Genomic DNA, 27003 nt, shown 5'->3' with positions numbered 1-27003 from the left:
AATCATCATCGCATAAGAAACACCTTAGTGCACGAGCTTTCCTGAAAAATATGTGGAAAATTTAACTGGACAACTAATTGCTTCCTTAGTGTTTCATGAGAGGTTCATACACACTACTTCACTTTACCTTTAACATCCCTATCGAGATATATGGCTTTCATATGCATCTTTGTCAGCTAATACAGACTTCAATGGTATTTGACATCAGAGAATTTGTCTCACTTTCTCAACAAAAACTTTCCTTTGATGACATTTAAGTTTGTGTTATTTCAGCATTTCCACATACTTTTCTATTCTCTTTTTGTCTGAAATTCAGTAGTAAAGCTCAGCATTTGTTTATGTGGTTTAGAAAACAAGGTTCCAGAATCATCAGCTGGAGGAGTTCAGCAGCTGAAGATTCTCAGAACTGCATTTATCCATACAGCACAACTACCATTTCAATGGATTAGCTAGTATTTTGCTGTTAGAAATTGTCTTGCCAAAAAATTCTGAACTGATATTTGTGTTTTTGTTTTGTTTTGTTTTGTTTAATTAAAATAACTGTTATTTTCTTCTGTGCACTGAAGACAGGTTCTTTTTTTCTACACTGCCTACCATGTCTATGCTGTATTTCAGATCACACTTCTACATGGACAGCTATCCTTCAGTATGTAAACAATAGTAAAGAGGCTTAACACTTCTGTCAGAAATGAATGTAACATTTTTCATAGAGCTCTTTCAAGATTTCCATCCCATTGCCAATCTACCAGTTTGTGAATAAGTCTATTTTGTCACAATGGTCAGGAATGGATTAGTCTTTGGAAAAAGGTGGAAGTAGGAGGTACTGATAAAGCTCATTTAAGCTTTAAGTAGAGACCTGCACTGGACTGGTGTTTTAACTAGTATTATTTGGGGGAGATTGTGCTCCTCCTTTATTGGGGGTGGGGAGGGGAGAAGGAAAAAATAAAACCATTATACAAATGTTAATTCAGTTCAAGTGATCTCAGCACTGAACTTGAAACAAAAAATGCCAGTTCCAGATTAATCAGACTATTTTTTTTTTTTTTTGTAGTACTGAGTAAATTACATGTAACTGTAATAAAATCTTGGCCACACATTTAAAGGGCTGAATTAGTAATACAGATGCCTGCATCACAGACCATTCTATTTCTGAAAATAGAAAAATTTAAAGGAGTCTTGTTCTCTGAAACGCTTTTCTGTAAATATTTCTTTAGTATTATTTTGCCATTTTCTTAATTTCTACATTTTTCTTGCTGACACTGCTCAAACTCAAAATGCCCTAGGATGGCATTGGATGCCTTTTTTTTTCCCCAGAAATACTGCTTGTAAGGAAAAAAAATATATATATATAGGTCTACAAGTTTCAAGCACAATTTCTAAAGCTGGGTCAGCACCTCTGAAGAATACTCTTGTTAGGAGAGCATCTCTTCCTTCAGCACAGCTGTGCTATTCCTGTTTCAAGAACGTTGCCATATCATTTACTAGAGGGTCATTTCTGGAAACTCTTAAAATACATGAAAAGAGAAAGAAAAATAAGTAAATAAATAAATAAAAAGATCACTTTCAACACAAAACTGCAGGCTTTAAAGGGTAATCCCAATTGGAGAGCAATTCTTCTTTGCTACAATCCACTGAAACGTTTCATAAAGCTCCATTGTACTACTGAACTCTTTTTTTCTTTCTTTTGGCAGTGGCCGTATACTGAGGTCTAACTTGTATTCAGATTGTCACTGAACTTGTAACAAGAAGTCCCTGCTAAACTAGGGTACAAGTGGAGATACTTTATATTATTCAGTGATACCTGCTGCTCATCCTTTTAACTTTTCAAAGTTTTTTTCCATGTTCTTGTTTTTTAATGTTTTAAATTAAGGATAATTGCTCTGGTCCCCTTGGCCTGTGTTGGACTGTATTTGGAGAAATGGAAGTGATATCAAGAACAAAAGCATCTGGAGCAAAAGAAAATAAGGTTTTCAGTGGATTGTAAAATGTGTGGACCCTATGACTGATCCTCATGGAGACACTGGTCCTTCTTTTCTTGAATTATTTTAGAGCTATGAGATAGCATTTAATAATTTCTTGTTTTTACAAGTTCACCACTAAAACAATACTAACCCCCTCCTCCAGTGATGGGTCTGAAATGGGGTCCAAGAAAGGCATGATGTTCTTCAGATGTAGAGCAGAAATTCCCTGTAGCCTAGGAGAGGCCCATGGGCACTATGTGAAGCAGATCTCCACACACAGCAATGGAGGAGCCCATGGTGCAGTAGTGGATGAGGCCTGGAGGAGCTGCAGTCCATGGAGAGCCCCCACAGAAGCAGACCCAATTTGGAGTGGCAGCCAAAGAGAGGAGCCCGTGGTGAGGCAGAAGGGCTAGGGGAGCTGCTGTCCATGGAAGATCACACAGCATCATTTGGGGAAGGATGGTATCTCATGGGGAGGACCCATGGACCAGGACAGTGAATGGCCATGAAGGAGCAGACAGAAAGTATTATGGGCTGACCACAATACATTTTTTCCTCTCCCACACTGCTCTGGGAGAGAAGGTAGAAGAGGTGGATGGAGAGAAGGTGTATTTAGTTTGCCTCTAATTTCTTCCTGCTAGTAGCTGGTAACAGTTATACTGATCTCCCTAAACTGAGGTTGTATTGCTCGTGATAATGAGTATCTTCCTCACATTATCTTGACCCTTGAGCTTTTTCTCATTGTATTTTCTTCTTTTGTTCCTTTGAAGAGGGAGTGTGAAAGAGCAATGCAGTACAATTTAGCTTCCCATCAGGGTTAAACCATCACAAAAGTGTAAATAAATGCAGTAAAATCCTGTGTGGAAAGCAGGTGGGCTACCTCAGAATTTGCATTTATAGCAAGAGTCTTAAAGAATAGGGAAGATTCTGTATAGTTTTCATACAAATTCTACATCACCTAACAGCCTATGAAGCATTCAGCCTATGAGTACACTGTATGAAACAGCAGTAACTCTTCCCATGCTCACCTGAGTCTGTATTCACCATCTTTGTTTTATGAGTATAGTTCTCAGGCTTCTGTTTGCAATCACCAGATAAGCATGCTTACAGTCACAGGCAAGAACTAAATTCAATTTAATTCACTTGAGCTTTTTGTTTGTCATCTAGCTAATGTGAAATGTATCCCCTAAGAACACCCTCCTCCTGCAAGTGAACAACATGTCAGTGAGTGCTTTCACTTCTAAAGATGCTTATCACAAATTAGCCTCAGATTTCTTTCTTGCATAAGCCAATTTCCCGTTCCACATAGCAATTATATAAATGGAGGTGAAGTTTCCAAGCACTCCCATTGGCTTTTCATGGCTCAAAAAAAAGATGAATGTTAAATAACTTTCACATCAGTATGGGAAAAGAGCTGACAATCTAAACTTAAAAAAACACAACAAAGGTTTCCTGTTTTTGTTTGTTTGTTTGTTTATTCTTTTTATGCCCAAAGGGCTATAATAAATGGATGAAAACCCACCTGTAGATGATATCATTCAAAGAATTACTTCAATGTGCACAGTCACTGAATTTCTTTTTATAACTAACTGTTACCAAAACTAGGCACTATGCAATGAAAAGTGAGCAATGCTATGAATTAGATCTATTTGATGAGACATGGCAGTTCTCAGTGTTGTTTGAATGTTTGGTAACAATCCATCATATCCCTGTCACCACATCTTCATCATTTGAGGTCTTTACTTTCTTCATTATCACTCATGATGCTGATTGTGGCTGTTGCTCATACCCACTTTACAGGTAGGAACCTAAGACAGAAGGTGACTTGGGTCTGTTTCCTCAATATTCAGTATAAGCCAATGAAAATCAGGCACCTGAGGGACTTGGAAGTCCTGAAGCAAAGTGCCTTGACTAGCATCGAAGAGGAACTCTGTCGCAGAGAAGGAAATTGAAGCCAGATCTCACAGTCCAGCAACAGTCTAGACTCCCTGTCCTCTTCCTTTCTTCCTAATATTGTAGAAACCTAAATTACTGGAAATCAAAACACACAGTAATTTGTAGTTTAATTTGGTTTCATTAAAATCTAAAATGTGATTCCCAAAAACCAGCCTATTACAATCCACAGACCAAAGAAATTCATGATAAAACTTTGCTTTGGTTTCCTGCTTGCCACAGCATCATGACAACACATATTAATTCCTTGAGTCCCATCAGAGGTCCTGTGTTACTTCTAATCTAAATTCTGAGACTCTGAGCTCTGGTGAGTGTATTTGTAATCAAATATTATTATGGCTAGTACCACAAAGATTCTTATTGTGTTATTTGTACAAGAAGAGATTTTTCATCCCCCACAAATGTAATACCTACTTTATTAGTGGTTGTTGTGAGTTATTATGGTACTTCTCAGTGCTTACAGGAGAGGAAATGAAACCTTGATATTTCTGAGTAGGTCACATGGTGAGAAGTCCTAACTTCCACACATGCTTCTTAGAACTGAGTCTACTAGGAAAGTTGCTCAGATCTACATCATACCAGTACCACATAGTCACACATGTTAACCTTAAGTAAAATTTATAGCCTAGAATCTGTCGTATCCCATTTTAGCCACAGAAAAGACAGGCAACAAATTTAATTTTTTTATTTTTTATTTTTTTTATTTTTTATTTTTTTATAACCCATAGACAAAAAGAAACACCTATTAGGAGAAAGGCACTGTAAACTAAAATTCATCCGTCAGGTACATAGAATGAAGTCCTCCCAGTGTAATCTATGCAGAAACCTTACATTATCACCCTGGGCTACTCAGTCTCTGTTTAAGACTATTCTAGTCTGTCATTATTGCTAAGATTATGTTAGGAAATCCATTTCCTCCTCCTGAGATCACAAGCTTGATGTCAAGATCTACAAACAGTGACACAAGAGCTGAACCTTGCCAAATGCATGATAGAAACCGTAGACTCATAGTAAACATAAGTCCAATGTGAAGTGATATTCACTCTACAAATAAACATGTTCTAGTTGAATCAGTGACAAAAGAAGGACAGACATAACTGGTAAATCCAAGAAATAGAAGTATTAGTAACTGTGTCTAGAGTACACTCAACACAACAGTAGCCTTGCACGAGGACTATATCTTGACCAATGCATCAACACTGATGGGATATTTCATTCAGTAAAAAGAGGGGACATTCAGGAAAAGCTGCATACAGAACTCTCTCTGCTTTTGGTTACTTCCATGGAAAATATTCGTTCTGTTTTCAGGCTTCTTACAGTCAAAACCTAACATTTTTGACTTACATCTCTGTGGGTTTTTGATCTTTCTTGGTGTAAATTGTGAAAAAAACAAAACAAAACAAAACAAACATAAAAAACAACAACAACAACAACAAAACCTTGGTATGAGACCATCATCTGCAAAAGAAAGCATAATGTAAATACCTCTAAGATTATACTTAGTAAACTTCCACCCAGCACAAAGAAACACTGCAGGTAAGCTGTTTTAAAGAAGTTGTACTGATTTGCAGAAGTGTATCAGGTCATAGCTACAGTAAAGATTTTCAGTGGTGTTTTTGGGCTTCACAGTACAGACATAAGTTCTTACTTCCTAAGAATTTGGCCTTAAGTCTGAGTTACCCCGCAATAACAAGTCATACTGATCAGGACAGATAGCAAAAATTACATAGAAGTGTCATAATCTTGTAGTTAGTACTATGCAAATTCTAAAAATCATCAATCATCAGTATATTTGAGCTGTTTAAAATAAATCAGGTCTTTTCCCTCACATTTTAATTGTCTTTCTCTGTATCTTCAGAACACATGAATATGCATCTGCATGGATATCTATGTACATGACAGGCATTTAGCTTATGTTTCCCAGAAAGAACACTGACCAGCAAACACAAAGATTTTGTCTGCCTAAGGGTAGCCCGGAGATGATGAAGGTGTTAAAGATAAATTACCCAGTGAGGAAACATCTGGCTGCATATATTATCATTCCCAGTCAATGTGCAGTAGGAACGTAGCTAAGATGGGAAAAACAATACTTTCAGCTGGTTGCAGCTTAAATCTCCTTCTCTTTGAATAGCCCTTGATAGGACACTACTCTCATCCAGTCTCTGATTCATACTCCCAAAGAATATTCAGCGTCCTCTCACCTCCAAGCTTTGATGGGCACAGAGAGCCACAGGGCAATCTGCTAGGAGAGATCTTAACCCAGTCTATGATTTACCCCCTGGATTTAGTTGTACAAGTGTCCATCACACACCAACAAGGCACCAGGAGCCTCTCATATTGGAGTTCTGCTGTGATCTGACAGTAATTTTGTACTGCATTTAAAGGATGTAGCTTCATAGTTTCCTTCTCACATAATAAAAGAACAGGTCCTTGACACCTCTGGCATCCCTACTATGCCACCAGACCTGGAGTGCTGAAGACCAACACCTTCCACCAAACTAATTCTTTTTGTTCTGGCCATGAGCCAGCAGCTGTATTCAGAATGTGAAAACCTAAAATGGTGAATCACTGCAGGACATTTACCACGCATGTATTTGTCATTTCTGTTAGGTGTCAAGGTGGGAGAGAAACATTTTTATGAACAGAACTGTTCCCCTAATTTTGGATGGGGTGCAGCAGCTATGATGATGTTGAAGCACACTTCCATTTAGGATATGAGCTATATTCAAAAAACTCCCACCTAAAAAAATGTCAGTAGTTTTAACTATATTAACAGACTCCCCGATTAATGTTATTATGGTAAGTCATTAAGCAGTGTTGGTAGAAATCTTAAGTCAGACATTTCCCTCTTCAGATTCATTGTATTACTTGCTAAAGAGTGAATCGACCATAAAAATTTTCAACACCATAAATGATTTTTCTCTCTCCTACAACGTCAGATGTCCAAGAATTTCTAAAGCACTTTATAACAAGTTGTTAAGTTTCACAATACCCTTATGATAAGATACAACCTCATTACATATACAGTAGAAACTAAAACAGAGGTGAATTGCTCAAGATCAGCACTAGGAAAAAGGGACCAGCAATCACAGAAATTAAGGAACAGTAAATTCTCCTGAGTATTCAAATCCAGCAGTTATCGTATGTCACACATAATGTACATTATAAGTTCATGCTAATCCACTGTTAAAAACACTCAGCGGCTTCTGCTTACATTAAGCTCTTTCTTGAGGTCTTTACTTCTGGTACTCACTGGCTTACATTCTGATATGCTAGTTGCCATCCACTTGTGTCATGGTTTTGCTTTTGATTTCTCTACTTGTTTAACCAAATAAAACATCATTAACACAAAGATCATCTATACTATCACAGTCAAGCTTCTTTATAAAAGCTAAAAATTCTAAAATAAATTTCTCAGAAGTAAACAACAATCTCAATTGCGCAATTTCATGAGTATTTATACTAACATAATGAGAAAGTTTTATTTGTATTCATAAGTTTGATACTGTGTTTGTTGCCTAGATTCTATTTTTTCTGTATCGGCTTTTGACTCTAACATCCAACTTCTACTAGGTAATGTGCAATATCTTTCCTTTCCATATGAAGAAATAAGAAGTCACAATGCCATCTTTCAGCTATGTGCTGGTTTTCACATGCTTTCCTTTGCCACTCAAATGTAATTCAGCATACTTATATACTTCTACAAAACAGATCTTTCAAGGCTGCATTCTGAAATACTATATGAAAAAAGCGTGGCCCATAGTGGCTGCAAGGTAACTTCACCACTTTCTCCCTTAAACAGAAGGATGCAGCAAGTCTACTGCTATACTGATCTACTCTTCTATTGTGGGGAACTATTTGTAGGCACATCTAAATGGATGCAGAGTGACTTCAGGGAGTTTATGATCTTATGAGTGAATAGCACAGTGGTAGCACATTTTTAATGTGCACTATAACTTCACGCAAACGATCAAGTTACATGATTTCTGCAGTAGAAGGTGACCTTTTACTACCTGTTTATAAAAGCCAAGCATGCAATTTTCAGTCTTGTTGTTTTCTATAGAATGCAAGAAAATGTACTGCATATTTTTATGTCACCAGGTATGTAATTTAGAGTAAAGGTGAAATCTAAATTCTAAGTTCTTATCCAAAAAAAAACCAAACTGAACAAACAAACAAACAAAAAAGCCAACACAGAATCCATTAAAAACAAACAAATAAACACCCCCCAAAAAACAAAACAAAACAAAACAAAACAAAACCAAAACCAAAACCAAAACCAAAACCAAAACCAAACCAAACCAAACCAAAAACAAGGCTGTTTTCAAGTTTCAAGTTGCAAACCAGCATTTTGCTATGCAGAATTTTACAATAGCCACCAGAGGAGTCTGCTCCTAACAGATCAGGTCACATTCGAAGGCTTCAATTAATGTGAAGCAAGTTAAGCAGTGATACTGTCAAAATACATGAATAAGGACCCAAATTTACATGAATCTCAATATAGAAAAGAAGAAAACAAAAATTTGTGGGTTTTGTTTGTTTGTTTGTTTGTTTCTTTAATCTCACAAATATCTTGCAGTTGTTTGAGCCATTAGGTTTAATATTCCACTTCATTTGCTTCCTAACTAATCATGCCTGTGCAAAGACAACGCAGACTGTTCCATGTTCATATAAAAGATGTGAGTTTTGCACTAAATTGAAGAGAAAAGGAGAATCACAGAATCACAGAATATCCTGAGTTGGAACAAGGATCAAGTCCAACTCCTCTACACAGGGCCAACCAAATACCAAAATCTACATGTGAGAGCACCGTTCAAATGCTCCTTGAACTCTGTCAAGTTTGGGGTCATGACAACAACTTTTTCTTGATATCCAATCTGAACCTCTCCTGTCATAGTTTCATGCTATCTCCTTGTGTTCTATCACTGCTCACCAAAGAGAAGAAAAGAAGACTACTTGACTACATCTATAAACATATACATTACATTACTGCTTTGTGCAGAAATCTGAGGAAAGGAAGTGGAGGGTTCCAGCATTACCTAACCGTTGTCATTAAAAAATATAAGTCTAAAGAAGGAAGAAGGTTGGGATTTTTCTTCTACTCTTTAGAATGTCAGAAAAAACTCAGGTCATGTAGTTGGCAATTAGAGGAGGGTTCAAGGCTTGTTCTTCATGCAAACAGATGCTGAGGAGCAAAGGGTAAATCAAAACCAGGTATTTCCCATGAGGACATGTGGTCCAGTGCCAGGACTGATCAGTGTGCTATTAACACTGTTGTAGGAGGTTGCTAGGCACTGCTGGACAAGCTGCCTACAGGAAGTCTCAAAGGTCCTGCTACAGATGGGAGACTGAGAGAGATGAGAGCACCCACACAGAAAAACCTTTCTCTAAGGGCAATGCACAGATAATCAGTGAGAAAGTGATTTGACTCTAAACAGAGTTTTATACTATTACACACAGACCTTCTGTGCAATTTAAGAATCAAAATGAAATCTAGGGACTTAAAGGGTAATCCCAGTCCAGGAAAAATGCTTGTTCTTAAATGGATCTATTTATTTACTGACTTATTTCTTCTCACGCACAATGGATAAATAAGGCAACAGTAAAAAGAAAACTGAAATAATGATATGTCATGGTTCAAACACTAGACCTGTGTTTTTGGCATGAAGCACTGGCTGAGGTTCTGGGGCTGAGGTTCAAAGGGCATCAGACCAACTATAAAAGTGATTATTTCTGGAAATAAACAAAGTAATGAACGAACAGGGGCTGTTCAGCTTGGAGAAAAGGCAGTTCTGCTGTGACCTGATAGACACCTTTCTGTATTTAAAGCGGATCTGTAAGAAAGAAGATAGATTCTTTAGTAGAGTCTGCTGTGATGGGACAAAGGGAAATGATTTCAAAATAAAAGGGGGAAAGTAGAATGGATAGAAGGAAAAAGTGTGTCACAACAAGGGTAGTGAAGCTCTGGGACTGGTTTCCCAGAGATGTGGTGGATGCCCTTGGAGACATCCAAGGTCAGGCTGTTTGGGACCCTGGAAACCTTGATCTAGCTGTAGATATCCCTGTTCATTGCAGGGGTGTTGGACTAGGTGACCTTTAAGAATATGTTCCAGCTCAAATGAGTCTATGATTCTATGGTTCTATAATCTCCCTCTCATCTTGACATCATTACCTTACTTGGAATATAAATTTTCTGCTCATGGAAGATTTTGAATCTCCTGCTAAAGGGAATAACTTTTTAGTTATTTGGATCCTGTTGTTTATCTTGCACATTTGTAAAGTTATTGCCATTCATATAATTGCATCTTTGAAGAAGTACCATCATTTTACAGATAAGAGAGAGAAAAGGACAAACCATTTGCCCTTCTGTCATTGTCTCCTGTTTCAATCTGTAGGCCACAGGATTCTTCTGAACAGTCCTTGCCAGTGCTATTAACGAGAAATTAAACCTACCAGCAATCTTTGGCTGGAATACTAAATTAAGCAAATATTTCTAAAAAGCCCATGAGTACAATGCACTGAAAATTCTTTCATTTTTCCAACTTATGATCACATCTAATATATAATGTTAATCTTCAGGTCTACTAATCATAGATCAATGTCCTACACAACTATTAAGAGCTCAAAACACTTTGCTTAACCTTGAATTCAATTCCAGATTGATCAAAATTCAATCCTGACTACAACTTCCCAGTATATTTTCTGTCCATCTACCAAATATATGGTGAAGATATAACTGTAATTTTACAGTTTTTACCATGACATGTGAAATACAAATAAATCACTACTTACACTATGTCTGATATTTTTTAATTAATAAATCATTGTGACATTCCAGAGGGAAAATATGAATTCATTGTTTAGCTCACTGCCCTTGTGCTCCTGTTCTCAAAAGGTAGCTGTCTGAGTACTGCCCAACCATAACTTCTGTTGAACAAACTGGAAACAGATATAAAGAAAAGTTCAGATTTTCAGATCTTAAGAAAAGGCAATTTGATGTTGACCTCACACTGGAGTCTTCTCCTATTTCTTTTTTTTAGACTGAGAAATTATGCTGAAACATTATGTAAAATCCTGACCTAGCTGTAGATGCCCCTGTTCATTGCAGAGGTTGGAATAGATGATCTTTAATAGTCCCTTTTAATTCAAACAACTCCATGATTCTATGATCATTGCTTATTGTTTGCTTGGGTAGTCATAGGCACCACTTGCTCTCTCTGTTGCCTGATTCAACTTTGCTGCTTTTTATTATTACTTCTTAATTTGCATACAGACATGAAGCACACAGTGCAATCATAGTCTTTTTGAGCAAACCCTTTTAAAAACACAATGGAACTGTCTCCCTCTGGAAAAGTTTCTGCAACTTCTTTTTATAGTAAATGGAAAGACACAGAAGTGAATCAACTGAACTCAAAATAGACATGTCAAATTACTCTCTCAAATTACCTATTTCTTTATTCTGACTATAAAGGTAGGCTGGTTGATTAGCTTAGGAGGAGATGCTCACAATCGAAATATCAGCAGTTAGATAAGATGATTTCTACACTTAGTCACAGGTTCCCATGGCTGCTTCCACCTCACAGGCACAATTTAGGCTGCAGATTATTTATTGCCTTCCCGTAGAAAACATACTAAAACATAAGACAAATATTTTGTTAAAGTATCAAAAACATGTTAGAATAAGGTTTGTTCAGAAGCTTACATGTAAATAATGCAAGATTCTCTCACTGTGCAAAACACCCTCACTGAAGAACCACCATTATTATCTGTAACTATTAGGAGTATATACATATGTTTCAGATAATGAATGTAAGGTTCTTGTATAAAACTGTTATCTATTTATCTAAGGATCCTTCATAGAGATCAACACTGCCACCACTGTTCAATTGATGAGGCACAGACATGAGAAAAGGCTTGCCAACAGTAGTGCCGTGAACAGGGGACAACTACTCCAGAACCCAAGTCTACTGCTTTATTCCTCAAATCCTAATGTTGACGGTCCTCTCTTGTGCAATCACTAGGACATCCCAATAGTCCCAAGAAGCCATCTCTCCCTACAGCATTCCTATAATGGCTCCCTGTCCAGAACACTGAGATATAATAATAGAATCACAGAGCTTGGAAAAGACCTCTAAACCATCTAGTTCAATTGTCCACTTATCACCAATATTGCCTACTAAACCATGCCCCTCAGTCCTACGCCTACAATTTTCTTAAGCATCTCCAGGGACGATGACTCCACCTCCTACCTGGGCAGTGTGTCCCAGTGCCAAACCACTCTTTCTAAGAATAAACTTTCCCTAATATCCAACATGAACCTCTACTGGTGCCACTTGAGGCCATTACCTCTTGTCCTAAAAATTCACCATCCATAAATATTTTTAAAGAAAGTCTGAAGAAGTGCTTGTGGTCAAAAATAAAATGGCATCTTCCTGAATTGTCTTCTTTTATTTCTTATTACTTTAGACTCTAAAATCTTTCTGCTCAGATGTTTGATGAAGTCTCCAGATTATCACATAAATCTTCAACCAGAATTATCTGCTAAACCTGAAAATAAAGCACATGAAAAGACTGAGTTGACAGACCATGATCATGATGGTTCAGCTCCTTATTGAGAAGCCTCTCTAACACCTGGCTGCAAACACAGCTCCTCAATATGAGCACCACTCTCTTTAATAGACATGAACAAAGTTATCTATGCACTTTTGTTTATAAGTTGAACCAGTTAAAATCTGTAAAAATAATAGCAGGAGGTAATGGCTTTGTGTCAGGGGAAGTTCAGGTTGAATATTAGTAAAAAATTCCTTCTCAGAAAGAGTAGTGAGGTACTGGAACAGGCTGCCCAGGGAGGTGTTAGAGTTACTGTACCTGGAGATGCAGATGTAATACTTAGAAAAAAGGTTTAGCAGACAATATAGTGGATGGTTGGACCAGAATTTCTCACAGATCTTTTCCAACATTAATGATTCTATCATGATCCTATGATAATGTTCTGAAGGTTTGAAAACTGTTGCTGATGCTTGAGAATACACATTCTTCAGCAGAAGAATGCTCATGCAGATCCCCTATTAAGCCAAAATAAGCTGAACTTGAAAGTGCCAAGACAACGTTTTTCAGGCACAGACATTTTCACTACATCATCATTTTTCTATTTAAATGTTTGAAGAGACTCTATATAGATTAGAAATATTAGATTTAGCATATTTATATTTAGAATAAATGCAGAAGTTATATTTGGGTTAAATAATTTTTGAAGGAGACACTATTATTTTTAAATTGCTTGATCAAAAAGTTCAGAATGTTTTGTCCCTTACTAAGACTTTTAATTAAAGCTGCATATTTCTAAGATGAATCTATTATTTTAACCTTGCCTTTTGACACTTCCAATTAGCCTCATGGAAAGAATTAAATAAAACGGCCTCTCTACCAATACATAGATTCAGTGAGGATAAAAAGCAAGATATCCTATTCATTTCCTCTTGTGAAAGATCCTAGTATAAATGCACTCTATTATCAATGTACTGTTCCATAACCAAGGTTCATTTTTCAGACATACTGACATGTGGGATGATAGAATAGCTGAGTACTTATCAACAGCATAAATTTTTGTCAGTGCTTTCTTAGCTTGTTTTGTTAAAAAATTGTTAAAATGTTTTATTAAAAAATGGTTCCTTCTTGTTTTCAAACTCTTTGCCAGTTCCCTAAAAGTGCTGTTCAGTTACAAGATTCCCTTAAAAAAAACTTCAGAAACCTAGTTTAGCAAAAATTTGCTTGTATTGTCACCCGTGTAGCAGATATTCCATATATTTATTTGAAATATTAATTCAGGTGAGAAAATTCCCCAAATAAAGGACATCATAATAGGACACAATAATAATAATAATAATAATAATAATAATAATAATAATAATAATAATAATAATAATAATAATAATAATAATAATAATAAATTATATATATTGTATAATAGATATATAAATATATATAATGATGTATAATATATAATACAATATATATGTGATTATTATTATTATTATTATTAATAATAATAATAATAATAATAATAATTATTATTATTATTATTATTATTATTATTATTATTATTATTATTATTATTATTATTATTATTATTATTATTATATTTTGCTTCAGTACAGAGCAGGAAGAAACAATTGTCTGGATGCAATTACTGAATTAGTGAAAAGAACTATTCAAAGTTTAAGATGGTGGTGGATATTGAAGGACTTCCACAGTCATAATCTACATTATACAGAAAGCATAAGGGATCTCTTTATGGAGAAACTGGAGACATGTAAGTCGACCTGTAATGGAAAATAGTTCACTGAAGGTCCAATTCACACCATAGCAGAAAGTCTGAAAAATCTGTTTGGATCACTTCATGATAGAGCTAAAGGCCACTGTTGGCCTCAAGTATGAGAAATGTTCTGGGGGCCCTCTGCATTTGAAGAACAGATTTCAGTTTCTACCAGACCCTCAAGTGGGTTCTGATGATGTGTTTGTTTTGTTTTGTTTTGTTTTTTCTTCAGATACACTATCCAGAGAAAAGAATCCTGTGGTATGTATTAGCACTTCCAAACCCTTTCCAGTTATGGTATCCTTTACTGATCATGGTCACTTTGTGCTCAGATCATCTCAGTTTCAGATGTTGCTTAAGCAGCTCCAACACAGTGCTGTATTTCATTGCTTCTTTGCCCTCCATGTTACATGTCCCAGCTTCTGGCAAGAAGGAAGGGAAGAAATATACCTGCGCATTTCATTCTGCAAGGGAAAATTTCCCAGTCACAAATTTTCCTTTCCAGTTTGTATACTTTGAGCCATAATGTAAAGCTTTGACTGAAAAAGCAACAGTTCTATGTAAAGACATACACATAGAACTGTCACATAAGTAAAAAATATCTCATTTCCTCCTGTTTTTCTTTTGTACAGATAAACATTCTTCTCATTTACTAAGTATCACTGAACTCTGTTTGGCTCATATATCTCACTATAGAGAAGGACTTAGGGGTCCTGGCAGATGAGAAGCTTGACATAAGGTCAAGGGAAAAAATTGTCCACCTTTACCTTACCCCTGTTAGGCTCCATCAAAAGAAAGAAGTGAAGCTGTTTGAGTGGCCACAAAGAGGATTAAAGAGCTGGAGTACCTCTCCCACTAAAAAAGGCTTAGGATTCATTCAGAGGGGAGGTTTAGGTTAGACACCAGGAGGAAATCCTTTACTCAGGTTGCTGAGGTGCAGTAAAGAACTCTCTAGAGAAACTGTGAGTGTGTGAAAGCGCTTAAGGCCAAGTTGAATGAGGCCTTAAGCATCCTGATCTGGTGGGTGGTAACCCTACCTATAGCAAGGGGTGTGGAACTTTAATGACCCTTCCAATCCAATTCTTTCTATAATTCTATGATACCAATTCTTAAAATTTCTTTTAAGGTCTCAAAGGTAATAAGGGTTTCTAAAACAACCAACTCCTCTAACATCAAGACTCTCTTTAGATAAAATCCATATTTGTCAGGTATGATTTATTTTACATATAAAATATGTATTTATTTCAGATTAATTTAACAAGCTTTGAAAATAAAGCATGTATTTGCTAAAATTTGAATAACTAGCCCCCTTTCTCATGCTTCAAAAGTAGTGAACTTCACTTAATGGAGGCAGAAATCACCTAAAGTTACTGAAACTAAATGACTGCAATTTCATACTATTCCATGAGTCACGGTGCTGTTTCTTCTTGCTCTAATGAGCAACTGACTACAAATGCCTGTTTTGACTGTATTAAGAAACACTTTGTAAGAGAAGGGGTTTTTTTCTTTTAAAAGTTAATGCAAAATTCCTTCAGTGGAAATTTATTTGAAATGTCCAAACGTTAACAAAGAAATAAGGATCAGTAATTGTCTATTAAAAAGCACACAAAAAGAATGGTTGGTCAAGGAATATATTCTAAATATAATTGGCCCTTGACATTAAGCCTGAGATAGTTGCAGAATTAACATTTAATTTATAGAAAAAAGCAAAATTGTCCTGCATGCACTCAGTACGGGGGACCAGGAACAGGTCTAGCATAATTCAGGCATAGGTTGCAGAAATGTCCTTCATTTTCTCATATTCTCTTCTAATCTCCTTTCCTCACATCCCATTTATATAATATCATTTTTTCCTTGACACTTAATGTCAGTTATACCATTTTATAAGAAATCATCAAACCAGGTGTGCATGAAACATCTCTATAGCATCAACCAAAATATCTAATGTGTAACAGCAAATATCACATCTTGTTTCCACCACTTTACTGGAGACAGCTGAAAAAGAAATGCACATGCCTTGTCTCTCTTTGGCTTTCTGCACTTAGAAAATAACCCAGTTTAACTGAGTAAAATTAGATGTAATACTGCTACGGTGTATTAAAGATTAGAATGACAACAGGTAACAATTTCTCTTAAGCACTTTGTATTACTTGACTTATTTTCAAAACCAGTTGCCAAAAATACTTGTCTGCTTAGAAAGCCTTTCTGAAAATTGGCCATGTGGTGATTCTGCAGGGGAGAAGCGAAGGAAATCTGGACACAAATCAAAGTCCTAAGTAATTACATTGGATATAAACTATTCTAAGTAATTCTTTCCTAATGTTTACATAATATTTTCCCCTTGTCTGTAACATATAAAGGTAAGCAGCAACTCATTGCTTTGTTTCATGAGAATAAAATACAGGGGATTTAAAAGCAGTTCATATAGTAAAATCTTACTGCAACTTTCACTAATAAAGAATAAATCTCTTTCCAAAAAGTAATGAATTCGGATGATGCGTATACTACTGCAAAACTGCAGAGAAAACTCAAAATTTAACCTTTATTGAGATTTGTCTTCCTGGCTTCTTCAACAATGTAATTCAACTTTGTTTATCCCAACATATCACCTTTTTTAAGAAATCTCCACCTATGTCTGGTTTCCACTGCTCTCCACTCTTTTGTGGTCCAGGAAATTAAATAATGCTTAATTTAATTTAATCCCTTAAATGCTTCAGACCATTATTATTACTCCCACTAATTTCACCAATGATCTTGTGTGCTTATAGGAAAATTTTGAAATGAAAATGTTTTAAAAATATGTTAAAGATAAGCTCCTTGTATCTTCTATCTATAAAACACTTAATGATTGCATGTTCATACTTCTCCAAATTCCTGTGCTAAAATTTATGCAATTGCTCAAGCATTTATGGAAACACTTACGGAAGATATTTAGTTTTTTAGCCTATCATGAAAGAACTCAGCCAATTAGTTAATTATAACAATATGCTGATATGAGATGTATTCACTTTCCCAGCTCCTTTGTCTGCTTTTGTACATTCAGCCTAATGTATGCTGCAGGTGGACATCATCACACCATAGTTTTATTAAGCCATACTTATGAAGAGCACTAGAGAGAAAAAAAAAATTGCACTCAAAATGTGCTTTTGGAGTTTGGCTTTAAGATACGTCTACATCAACTCAGTCCTTCAGAACTGATGTCGAAACTGATAAAGTACACGTAATTGAAAAAAAGAAAAAAAGAAAAAAAAGTAAAGTAAGCATAAGCATAGCTTGTTGTTCATATGCCAAAAGCAGGCTGCATCAGTCATGATGCCTATTCACAGACAGGAAGCTAAATCTCATGGGGTTTCAAAACCAACATGAGAGAAACCAAAGACTGCACTCAGCCAGCCTTGTTCCCTTTCTCCTCTTCAGCTCTGAGGAAGTCATTAGTCACCAGCCTACTTTTGTCTTTAAGGAAATGTACCACTCTCTTTTCTTGGTGGTGCATTACAATAGGACAATAATTAATGGCCTAAAACATGAACATGAAGTACCATGCTAACATGCAGAAGAACTTTTTTACAATAAGGGTGATGGAGCACTGGTTGCCCAAGGAGACTGTGGAGTTTCCTTCCATGTAGATATTCAAGACAAGCTTGGATGCCTATCTGTGCAACCTATTGCAGGGTACCTAGTATGGCAGAGGGGTTGAACTCCATGATCTCTTGTGGTCTCTTCCAACCCCTGCAATTCTAGGAAGCAAACTAAACATTGCTAATGCTGTCAGTTCTAACAGTTTTATTGTAAATCCCACAGAAATTAAAAAAGGGAAGAGAAATACTACCACTTATGATTTCTAGGAAGTTTTACTTAGTTTTCATAGATGCTAACAACCTGATAAGGAAAAGATTAAAAAAGATTTAGTTTACACCAAACTCAATGAATCTCAACTACTTTTGCTTTCATTCTATTTGGATGCCCCATCCCTGGACAAGCAGCCAGATCTAATGCCTGATTTTGTGGTTAACAGCCCTGCCCAAGGCAAGGGGTTTGGAACCACGTAATCTTTGAGGTTTCTTCCAACCCAAATCATTCTGTGACTCTTTGATACTATATAATGCCACCCTGCAGTAGCATAGTACTACTTTGATAGGAATGTCTTGTGGAAATGCTTGAAGAAATTTAATTACCTCCTATCCCAGCTGTGCTCAAACTCAGAGAGTGTTCACTGGCATAAGAATGAAAAGAATATTACAGCCTGGATGCCATTAAGTTCAGTCCCATTAAATAATGCTCTCTCACAGACCTATGAAATCAATTAAGAAATTCTTCCATAGATAGCCAAGAAAAAGCCATTTAAAGCTTTAACCCATTGTCTTAATGTTAGCTCTATAAAGCTATTAAACTCCAGTCTGGATTTCATTAGCACTGTGCAAGTCAGCAGCTAATTCTGTAACCACACTGCCTGCCTTGCCTCTCTCCTATTCATATTAATTGTTTTGAGAAGAGGTGAAAGGAAACAGGTCACTGAGGTGTATCAGGCAGAAGAAAATACTGACCTTACTATGTAAGGAGAGGAAACAGTTCAATTTGTTTTTAAATAAAAATGCCATCCTTCTTGCAATGCAGAACAGGAGTGGGGTTTTTGTTCGTTTCTTTGTGTTGTTTTTGTTAGTTAGTTAGTTAGTTTGTTTTTTCATAGAAAAAGAATTTCTGGCTATATTAATAGATTCATAGAATGGCTTGGATTGGAAGGGACCCCAAGGATCATCAGGTTCCAACCCCCCTGCTACAGGCAGGGCCAACAACCTCCAGGATTTTAGTTCTAGACTGCTTATTCCAGTATCTGCTGAAAATTTAGGACATTTACAGAGAATAAAGGAAATCCATAGAATTCTGCATCTTTCAAGAATGATTTACACTGGAATAAAATGAAAAATCATTTTCTTACTTCCTTAAGAACTTTTCATACAAAAAACAGAATTACATATCAAACTGAATTAGATATTTTTTTTCTCAGAAACAATTTCTGTACTCAAATTTTGAGTTGTTGAACATTTTTTCAGATATCTTCAGATTTTTTATAATTATTTGCATTTTATTAAAAAAATGAACAATTATTTTATATTTCAATGTATAATTGAATCTTAGTTAATTGAACCAGACTTTCAAATCAATATATATATATATATCTATATATTAAAGTGAACATTTAATCCATGAAAGAATGTTAAATTGGATCACTTCAAATGTAAAAAGTAAAAATATCTCTTTTATTTTTTTATTACATTTTATGTAATACTCAAACTCAAGAATTCATTAATCTTGCATTCACTGTTTTTCTTCCTCTCTGAGCAATACTGAGTGAAAAGGAGTCTATTGGGTTTTTCGTTTGGTTGGTTGGTTTTTTGTACAGTCTCTCATTAACATTGAAACAATTTTCATCCAGGAATCTCAAAGAATAGTAAAACAACTCCTTCCACTGACAGCAAGGAAAATCACATATAAAAAGAGAGGGCATGAATTTCCACTGCTTTTCTGAGATGGAATCCCAACAGAGAAAATTAAGTTCAAATTCCAGAAGTACTTACAGAATCTGTGTTGGTAAAAACAATGGTACAATAAATTAATGGAGTTGCAATTGGTGTGATCAAAATTATGGATATATATGGAGACCATCTAACAGAAGACTCTGCAATTGACCTACAGTATGGCAGAAGACTTTGCAATTGACTTACAGTATGACATCACTTTATCAGTGGATAACTTTATACTAAAGATTATACATCCAAGTTTGCATCAGTTTCCTCCAACCTGAACTTGGCTATGGATTTGGTAAGGTTTCTGTCAGCACTCACTGGTGTTCATCAACTTAGATTTTGCCACCTTTATAGGGCATCAGGGAGACATTACCCAATATTGTATACATTTTTTACAGCAAGAGGCGAAGAACTGTCTTTGTATGAACAGTTTTCCACACAGTACAGTTTTGTTTTGCTCATCTTTCAGTTCCAACCCAATTTTTAAGGCTCCCCAGGTTATGCATTTCCAGGAAAGAAAAAAATATATACATTTAAGTAATACCTGGATTGCAGAATGCTCTCCTGGACCACTGCTGTACACCTCAAATCTAACTCAGTAACATCCCACACCAGAATCAAGTCATGAGCAGCCAAAGATCATTAAGAAAATCCAGGTCAGACTCTGAAATTCACATCCATCCTTCACCCATTCCCCACACATATCCTCTCCTTCTCCATGCCACACCATCTCCAGTCACGTCCCAGTCCTCAGGGACCAGTTTACCTGTCTGTCCCACAATTGTAGCAAACAGCCTGTGGGGAATCCTGGATGGAATCTTCAGTCCAGCTCTTATCTGGTAATACCTGGGAAGAAAAGATTAGAAATGACATGCTGTTACACAGTTGGCTTGATCCGACTTAAAAATCTTTGAGAAAACATCATAAGTATCCATAGACAAACAAAAGTCCCTACAAGAACTGAAATGCTCAGAAATACTGAGCCTTTTCTTCTGCTGTGTAATTTTAACTACAGTTATAATTTATATAGCTGTTGATCAGGATCATCCTATTTTACAGCAGTCTGAGTGGACATGGGGACCAAATGTGTGACTGAAAAGGAAAGGCTGTAAAAAGATCTCGGCTTTCTGTACAGAAGAGTCGCAAAAGATCTGTGGTAGAATGCAGTGAGATCAGGCGAAGACAAATATGTAATAGAAAAAAAGGGAAGAGGAAACTTCTGCAGAAAGAAAACAAATCTCAAACCTAGAAAAACTCATTTCATATGTAGGGATTATCATGTTCCATACAGTAGATATTGTATCTTGGAAACACTGTCATTAGCTCTAATCATGTCTAAAGAAGTTCTGTTCTAGTTATTTGCCATTCTGTAGGTGTTTCCTACTTTAAGTGAAAGATGACAAAAGAGAAACATCAGCAGTTTCACCAGCTCATTACAGAAGGTGCAGGACACTTTAGAAAGTTTGAAAACATGAGCTCAGTCCAAACAGATAAACTTATAGCAATTTCCCCTTGTCAGCACTTTCATAAGCAAGGAATAGCATATAAACTCCTGCGTAGCACATGACACCACAGTTTATTTGCAGCTCTCCCACTGAGCTGCTGAAAAACCATGCCAGCGTCAATTCCTCTTTCTTTGCATTTTCCTTCCTACAGCGTGTTTGGTCTGTTCATTTATAAATTCCTCACAACAGGGTTATCTCGCAAGTGCTTGGAGATATTTTCATCCTGATTTCTGTTCAGCCTCTAAATACAAAAAATAGAATTGTGAAGGTCTATCCTATAGACTTTGAGGCAGATGAGTTACTTCTTCAGGAAAGTTCATACAACAGTGCATGGAAATGAACTACCATTCTTTGAATTGCTGAATAAACAGCTCATAGAGGTTACACTTACCAGCAAAATCTTTACTTGGCATGTAATAGTGAACAACCCAGATCTCTCTCTGTCAGGTTAAAAGATGAAGGAAGGGGTTTGATGAGAAGGGAAAAAAAATCTGTAGTGGAAACTCACTCGTGGTCCCCCACAGCAGAAAGCTTACATTACCCTACATAATCCAACTTGTGGACTGTTGTCCACCTGGAAATAGTCCCAGCATGAACTCTGGCAATTTTTGGTATCCATTTTAAGCAACAACTTGGAAATGGAAACTCTGCATTTATTCTTCAGTTTTCAGAATTCTAAGCACACTATAGCAGAGGAACAGAACTGTAGAACATTCCAAGTTGGAAAGGATTGATAAGGATCACAGAATCATTGAGTCCAATCCCCAGTTCCATACAGGACCTTTTCCTAGTATCCAATCTAACCCAATATCCAGTCTATAGGTTATGCCTGGCACATGAGAATTAGGCTTCGTGGTACCCTTCTTTAAGTAAACAGATGATAGCACTGGGGGTTTTTTCGTGCATTTTCTGTTGCTGTTGCTGTTATTATTGGATGTTATTTTTAAACAAGAACAGTGCAGACTTTAGTAAAGAAGGAATGCCATGGAAAATTGCCGGATAATGAGGAACAGGTGCTGTGAAGGAAAGATGAGGAAACAGCAAGCTGATTTCAAGAAAAGATCTACAGGAATTTGGCACATAACTCAGCAAAGCACAGCAATCAGATCCCCTCTCTATAAATACACTGAAAGGAAAAACATCAGGAAGGAAGAAGGAGAGTAAGGTACAAGAAAGTACAACATTGGCACAAGAACAACTACATATAACTGTCCATGAATAAATGCAATTTAGGAACAAGAAGTTGTATCTGGCAAAGGAGCAAGGCTATAAAACTTTCCCCTCATAGAAGCAGGGATGAAAAAGCCAATTTGTTCTTAGGGGAAATTTGGTAAATTTCTGAATGATTTATAGGACTTGGATCCTTCCCATCTGCAGGACCAGCATTATTTACGTAGGCTGTCTGTAACAGTCCAAATCTCATCTCTCCTGTGAGACGGTCTACATAGGTCACCCCAGTAACGATGAATTTGCCATCATCACTTTCACTGGTCATTTGTGAATTGCTCATCTTTAAGATCACCGATAATTTGAATGTTAAGTTTGTTTTTCCATGCCAGGAAACTCATTAATCCCTGATGACCTATACTGACTCACCTGGGGCACTGACGTTAGAACCTCCCCTGGGAGCCTGGCTCCACTAATGGATGTGCTGGGTTAAACAGCCACTCCCTGTTTCTCCCTTTCAGAAGTCAGAGCTACTGCCACCTTTCAGCTTCTCAGCACAATGGTGGTCAGACTTCCTCTCAGGAGAACCATTGTCACTCTCAGATGTTAACTGCTCACTTAATGCTCAGACAAGGTGCAGAGGTTTGTTTCACTGTCTGTTAATTGTTACTGTTGTATTGAAATGCACAGAGGAAGTATTCAGTTTTAAGTGAATCAAATGTTTTTGCTTCAGAGAGCTCATCATGTCAACTCAAGTGATTTACAAAAGGCAGTGCCTAATCCCAAAGGACTCACAACAAAAACAGCATTAAAACACTACGAGGGAGAAGGCTGGTACCAGCCTTATTTCTGACACTTGAACTCCATCCTGCCATTGCTTACTCCTCTCTGATTAACACCAGATCATCTCATCACCCAAGGTGCTGTGCACTTGACTTCCACTGCCACTGACATCAGTGGTGGTACTATAGAAATTAGGCTAAGAAGGGTTGGTGAATCTGAGAGAAGAAGTTTGGTGGATAATATTGATGTATCTTTCTATGAAACTGATGGATCACTCCCATCAGAAGTCCTGAGAAACTACACTTCTCTAGTCATTCCTTCAACATGGAAAAAAAGTTGCTCAGTATCAATGCCACAGGCACCAGATAAACTTCATAGTTTCTGCCTACTTTGAATTATGCCTGACTTTATAGTTTAAAATTTCACCCTGACATAGGCTGCATTTTAATAAATAAACCTTAAGCTAGCAAATACTGCAAACAAACCAACTACATGCTGAGTCCTGTCATTCAGCCTGGAGTTCCTGTTGCTTCTCAGACCAGCTGCCCTCCAGCAGTCCCTGTCAGCAAAACTTCTCCTTTGAATTACTACTTTTAGGGAGCTGCAGCAGCATACTGTTTTGGAAAACAATGAGGAAGAGAGACTTCTTCACCAAAATGGCATGAGATCTCAAATCTCTATCCAAGAAGTAACAACACTAGCTATAAGGGGAGTTTAAACTTGTTATTTTTCTGCAGGAAAGAACATATATTCCACCTCTGGTAATGTTAGTAAGTCTTTTTGTCTTGTGATGATTGTTCCCATAGGAGGACTCCTAAATGTGTAGCAGTTAGCTGCTATATATTCCAGAAGATTTTCAGGGTCAGATGAAACAACTGTAATTATCTAGGCTGATTCCTAGAAAAATACAGCACCTAGGATTTTACTAAACAATCAGACAGAAAATAAAACTACAAGCTATTATCTTCTATACAGACACAAACAAAAAGGGATATTCCTTGCTCATGGGGAAAAAATAAAAAATAAAAATAAAAAAGAGTTACATATCTGACAAGTCAATGGTATTTCACAGGTCTATAAGGTGCATGAGTCAAATAGCAGTGCATTGTCCATCCCCTGTCCCTTATGGTGTATTTTGCATAGGATCTGGATAGCATACTGATCTTGGTGGGTTCTGTATGCTATTCAAATAAGAGATGGTAATAATAATAATTTTCCACCTAGAATAGAGGAAAGAGATACAGAATCATTAAGGTTGGAAAAGACCATGAATATCATCTAGTCTAGCTATCAACTCATTCCCAGCATGCCCACTAAACCGTGTCCCTATATGCTACATCTACCCTTTTCTTGAAAACCTCCAGGGACAGAAATTTCACTACCTCACCCACTCCAAAATCTCAACCACTCTTTCTGAGAAGAATTTTTTCCTCATATCCAACCTGAACATCCCTTTGGAGCAGTTTGAAGCCATCACCTTTCAACATACAACTAGTTACCTGGGAGAAGAGGCCAACCTTCACCTTACTGCAGCCTCCTTTCAGGAGGTTTTAGAGAGTGATAAGGTCTCCCCTGAGCCTTCTCTTCTTCAGACTGAAAAGTCCCAGTTCCCTCAGCCACTCCTCATAAGACTTGTGCTCAAGATCCCTTACCAGCTTTGCTGTCCTTCTCTGGACATGCTCCAGGGTCTCAATGTCTTTGTTGTTAAGAGGGGCTCAAAGTTTAATGCAGAATTCAAGGTGTGGCTTCACAAAGTACAGGCGGCTGTCAATCACCTCCCTGCCCCTCCTGACTTCACTATTTGTGATGCAATCAAAGATGACATTGGCCTTCTTGACTTCCATGGGAAGCCCTGTAGGAGCATCCCGTTCTGTTGAATTTTGAAGCAATTAAAAACACAGCTTATTTCAGAACATCTCATTTGTTGGATTTTTTCTTTAGAATCCACATACATCTACAAACAACAATCACAATATTTTTTCAACCTAATGATATCTAAAAAAACCCTTTGTGATCAGTTATTCCACTGGATTCCAGAAGGGTGTTAAAGATTCCCAGTAAACAAGAGTGAGGACATGTCACACAGGAACTACCTGTAGGCTGTAGGTGCTTCTTCCCAACCTTCATCACCATTTCCACTAGCAGCGTTTCCTTCCCACTCTTTTGGCAGCAGAAGGAACAACTTGGGCAGCTCACAAGTGGAGTTGGCAAGACAGAAACTTTCCTCTGCTCTCTGTGCTTTATCTTACACAAACACTGAGTGAGGTGACAGGTCTAGTGGGGAGCCACTGCCATAATGTCCACAGCTGTTGTGCCAGGGCACGACAGCAGGTTAGTCAGACACAACTATCACATTCCTATCCAGACTTCCTTTATCACATTAAGTTTCCACAATTAGCACAGAATTATCCTCAGGCTCTTTAACTTTTGATGAAGGTAGATTTAAAATTGATAGAAAATGAGAAGAACAATCCATACCCTCCTTTCAGTATAATAATGTAGCCCTCATCTCTTGCTTGAGGGCATAGGTGGCATACTGCAAACTGCCCACCTACAGTGAGGTTGTAGATGCAGGCACAAGTAGGAAAGTGAAAAAGGAAATTTTCCAGTTATAAATGTTTAGTAGCTGTTTTCTTTTCTTTCTTTCTTTTTCTTTTTCTTTTTCCTTTTCCTTTTCCTTTTCCTTTTTCTTTTTCTTTTTCTTTTTCTTTTTCTTTTTCTTTTTCCTTTTCCTTTTCCTTTTTCTTTTTCTTTTTCCTTTTCCTTTTCTTTTTCTTTTTCTTTTTCTTTTTCTTTTTCTTTTTCTTTTTCTTTTTCTTTTTCTTTTTCTTTTTCTTTTTCTTTTTCTTTTTCTTTTTCTTTTTCTTTTTCTTTTTCTTTTTCTTCTCCTTTTCCTTTTCCTTTTCCTTTTCCTTTTTCTTTTTTTTCCTTTTCCTTTTCCTTTTCCTTTTCCTTTTCCTTTTCCTTTTCCTTTTTCTTTTCCTTTTCCTTTTCCTTTTCCTTTTCCTTTTTCTTTTCCTTTTCCTTTTCCTTTTTCTTTTTCTTTTTCTTTTTCTTTTTCTTTTTCTTTTTCTTTTTCTTTTTCTTTTTCTTTTTCCTTTTCTTTTTTCTTTTTCTTTTTCTTTTCCCCAGGAAATCCTGTTCTAGCAATAAATTGTATTAAGCTTTACAAACCTACAGAGTGTTGTGTGATTCATTATCATCCAAGCAAACAGTATGCAACAGATCCTCCCAGGATCTTGTTGAAGATGCTTAGCATGTCCCCAGATCAAACACAAATAGACATGTTGAGCCCAAATAGAAATCTTGAGATCAAAATTTAGGGCTAGAAACTCTTGAGCTAAGTGAGCCTGAATAAAATGTGGAAAAGATAGAACACCCTTTGACGTTCAAGCACTAAGTTTAAGAGAAGAGCTTCATACTTCCATGTGTTACTGAATCAAAGCATATACATGGCACTTGATACCTTTGGTGCAAAGCTTTCATTTGGATCCAGGTAAGTCACAACCTTGATCATTTTATACTTCCAGCTACTTGTACCTTTTCATCTGATCATCTTTTCTCTGCAAAACCTAGTCACTCTATAGGCCATAAAAGCTCCAGACCCTGCATCCCTGCAGCTCTCTGACAATTACATCAACCAGCACTCTTTACATCTCCTTTTATACTCACTTCAGGGGTTCTTGCCCTTTCACGCTCACCAAGGTAGCAATGCTGTCTTTAATTTGGTCCCATATCCATACTCGTAAAGCAGTCAGCCATTTTCTTCCATTTCAGACAAATTAGAGGTGAAG

General features: G+C 36.8%; 1 protein-coding gene across 2 annotated transcripts in view; it reads right to left on the bottom strand.

Moving 5' to 3' along the window:
* The window catches only part of FAM135B (family with sequence similarity 135 member B), a 178793-nt gene that overhangs the window by 74338 nt on the left and 77452 nt on the right, over positions 1-27003 (bottom strand). Inside the window, exons 1-2 of one of the 2 annotated variants that reach the window (XM_015856405.3) lie at positions 24862-24982; positions 20521-20600 (exon numbers count right to left, since the gene is read on the bottom strand). In XM_015856405.3, the coding sequence (XP_015711891.2) occupies positions 20521-20600; positions 24862-24887 (106 nt within the window). In that variant the 5' untranslated portion in view covers positions 24888-24982. Of the gene's footprint in view, positions 1-20520; positions 20601-24861; positions 24983-27003 lie in introns of those variants that run through there. The other variant, XM_015856404.3, reaches the window with a different exon arrangement.

The sequence above is a fragment of the Coturnix japonica genome, chromosome 2 (genome assembly GCF_054131305.1).
Source record: "Coturnix japonica strain WE chromosome 2, WE-NBRP24, whole genome shotgun sequence".
In the NCBI taxonomy this organism is placed as follows: Eukaryota; Metazoa; Chordata; class Aves; order Galliformes; family Phasianidae; genus Coturnix; species Coturnix japonica.
This window is presented reverse-complemented; position numbering and strand designations above follow the sequence as displayed.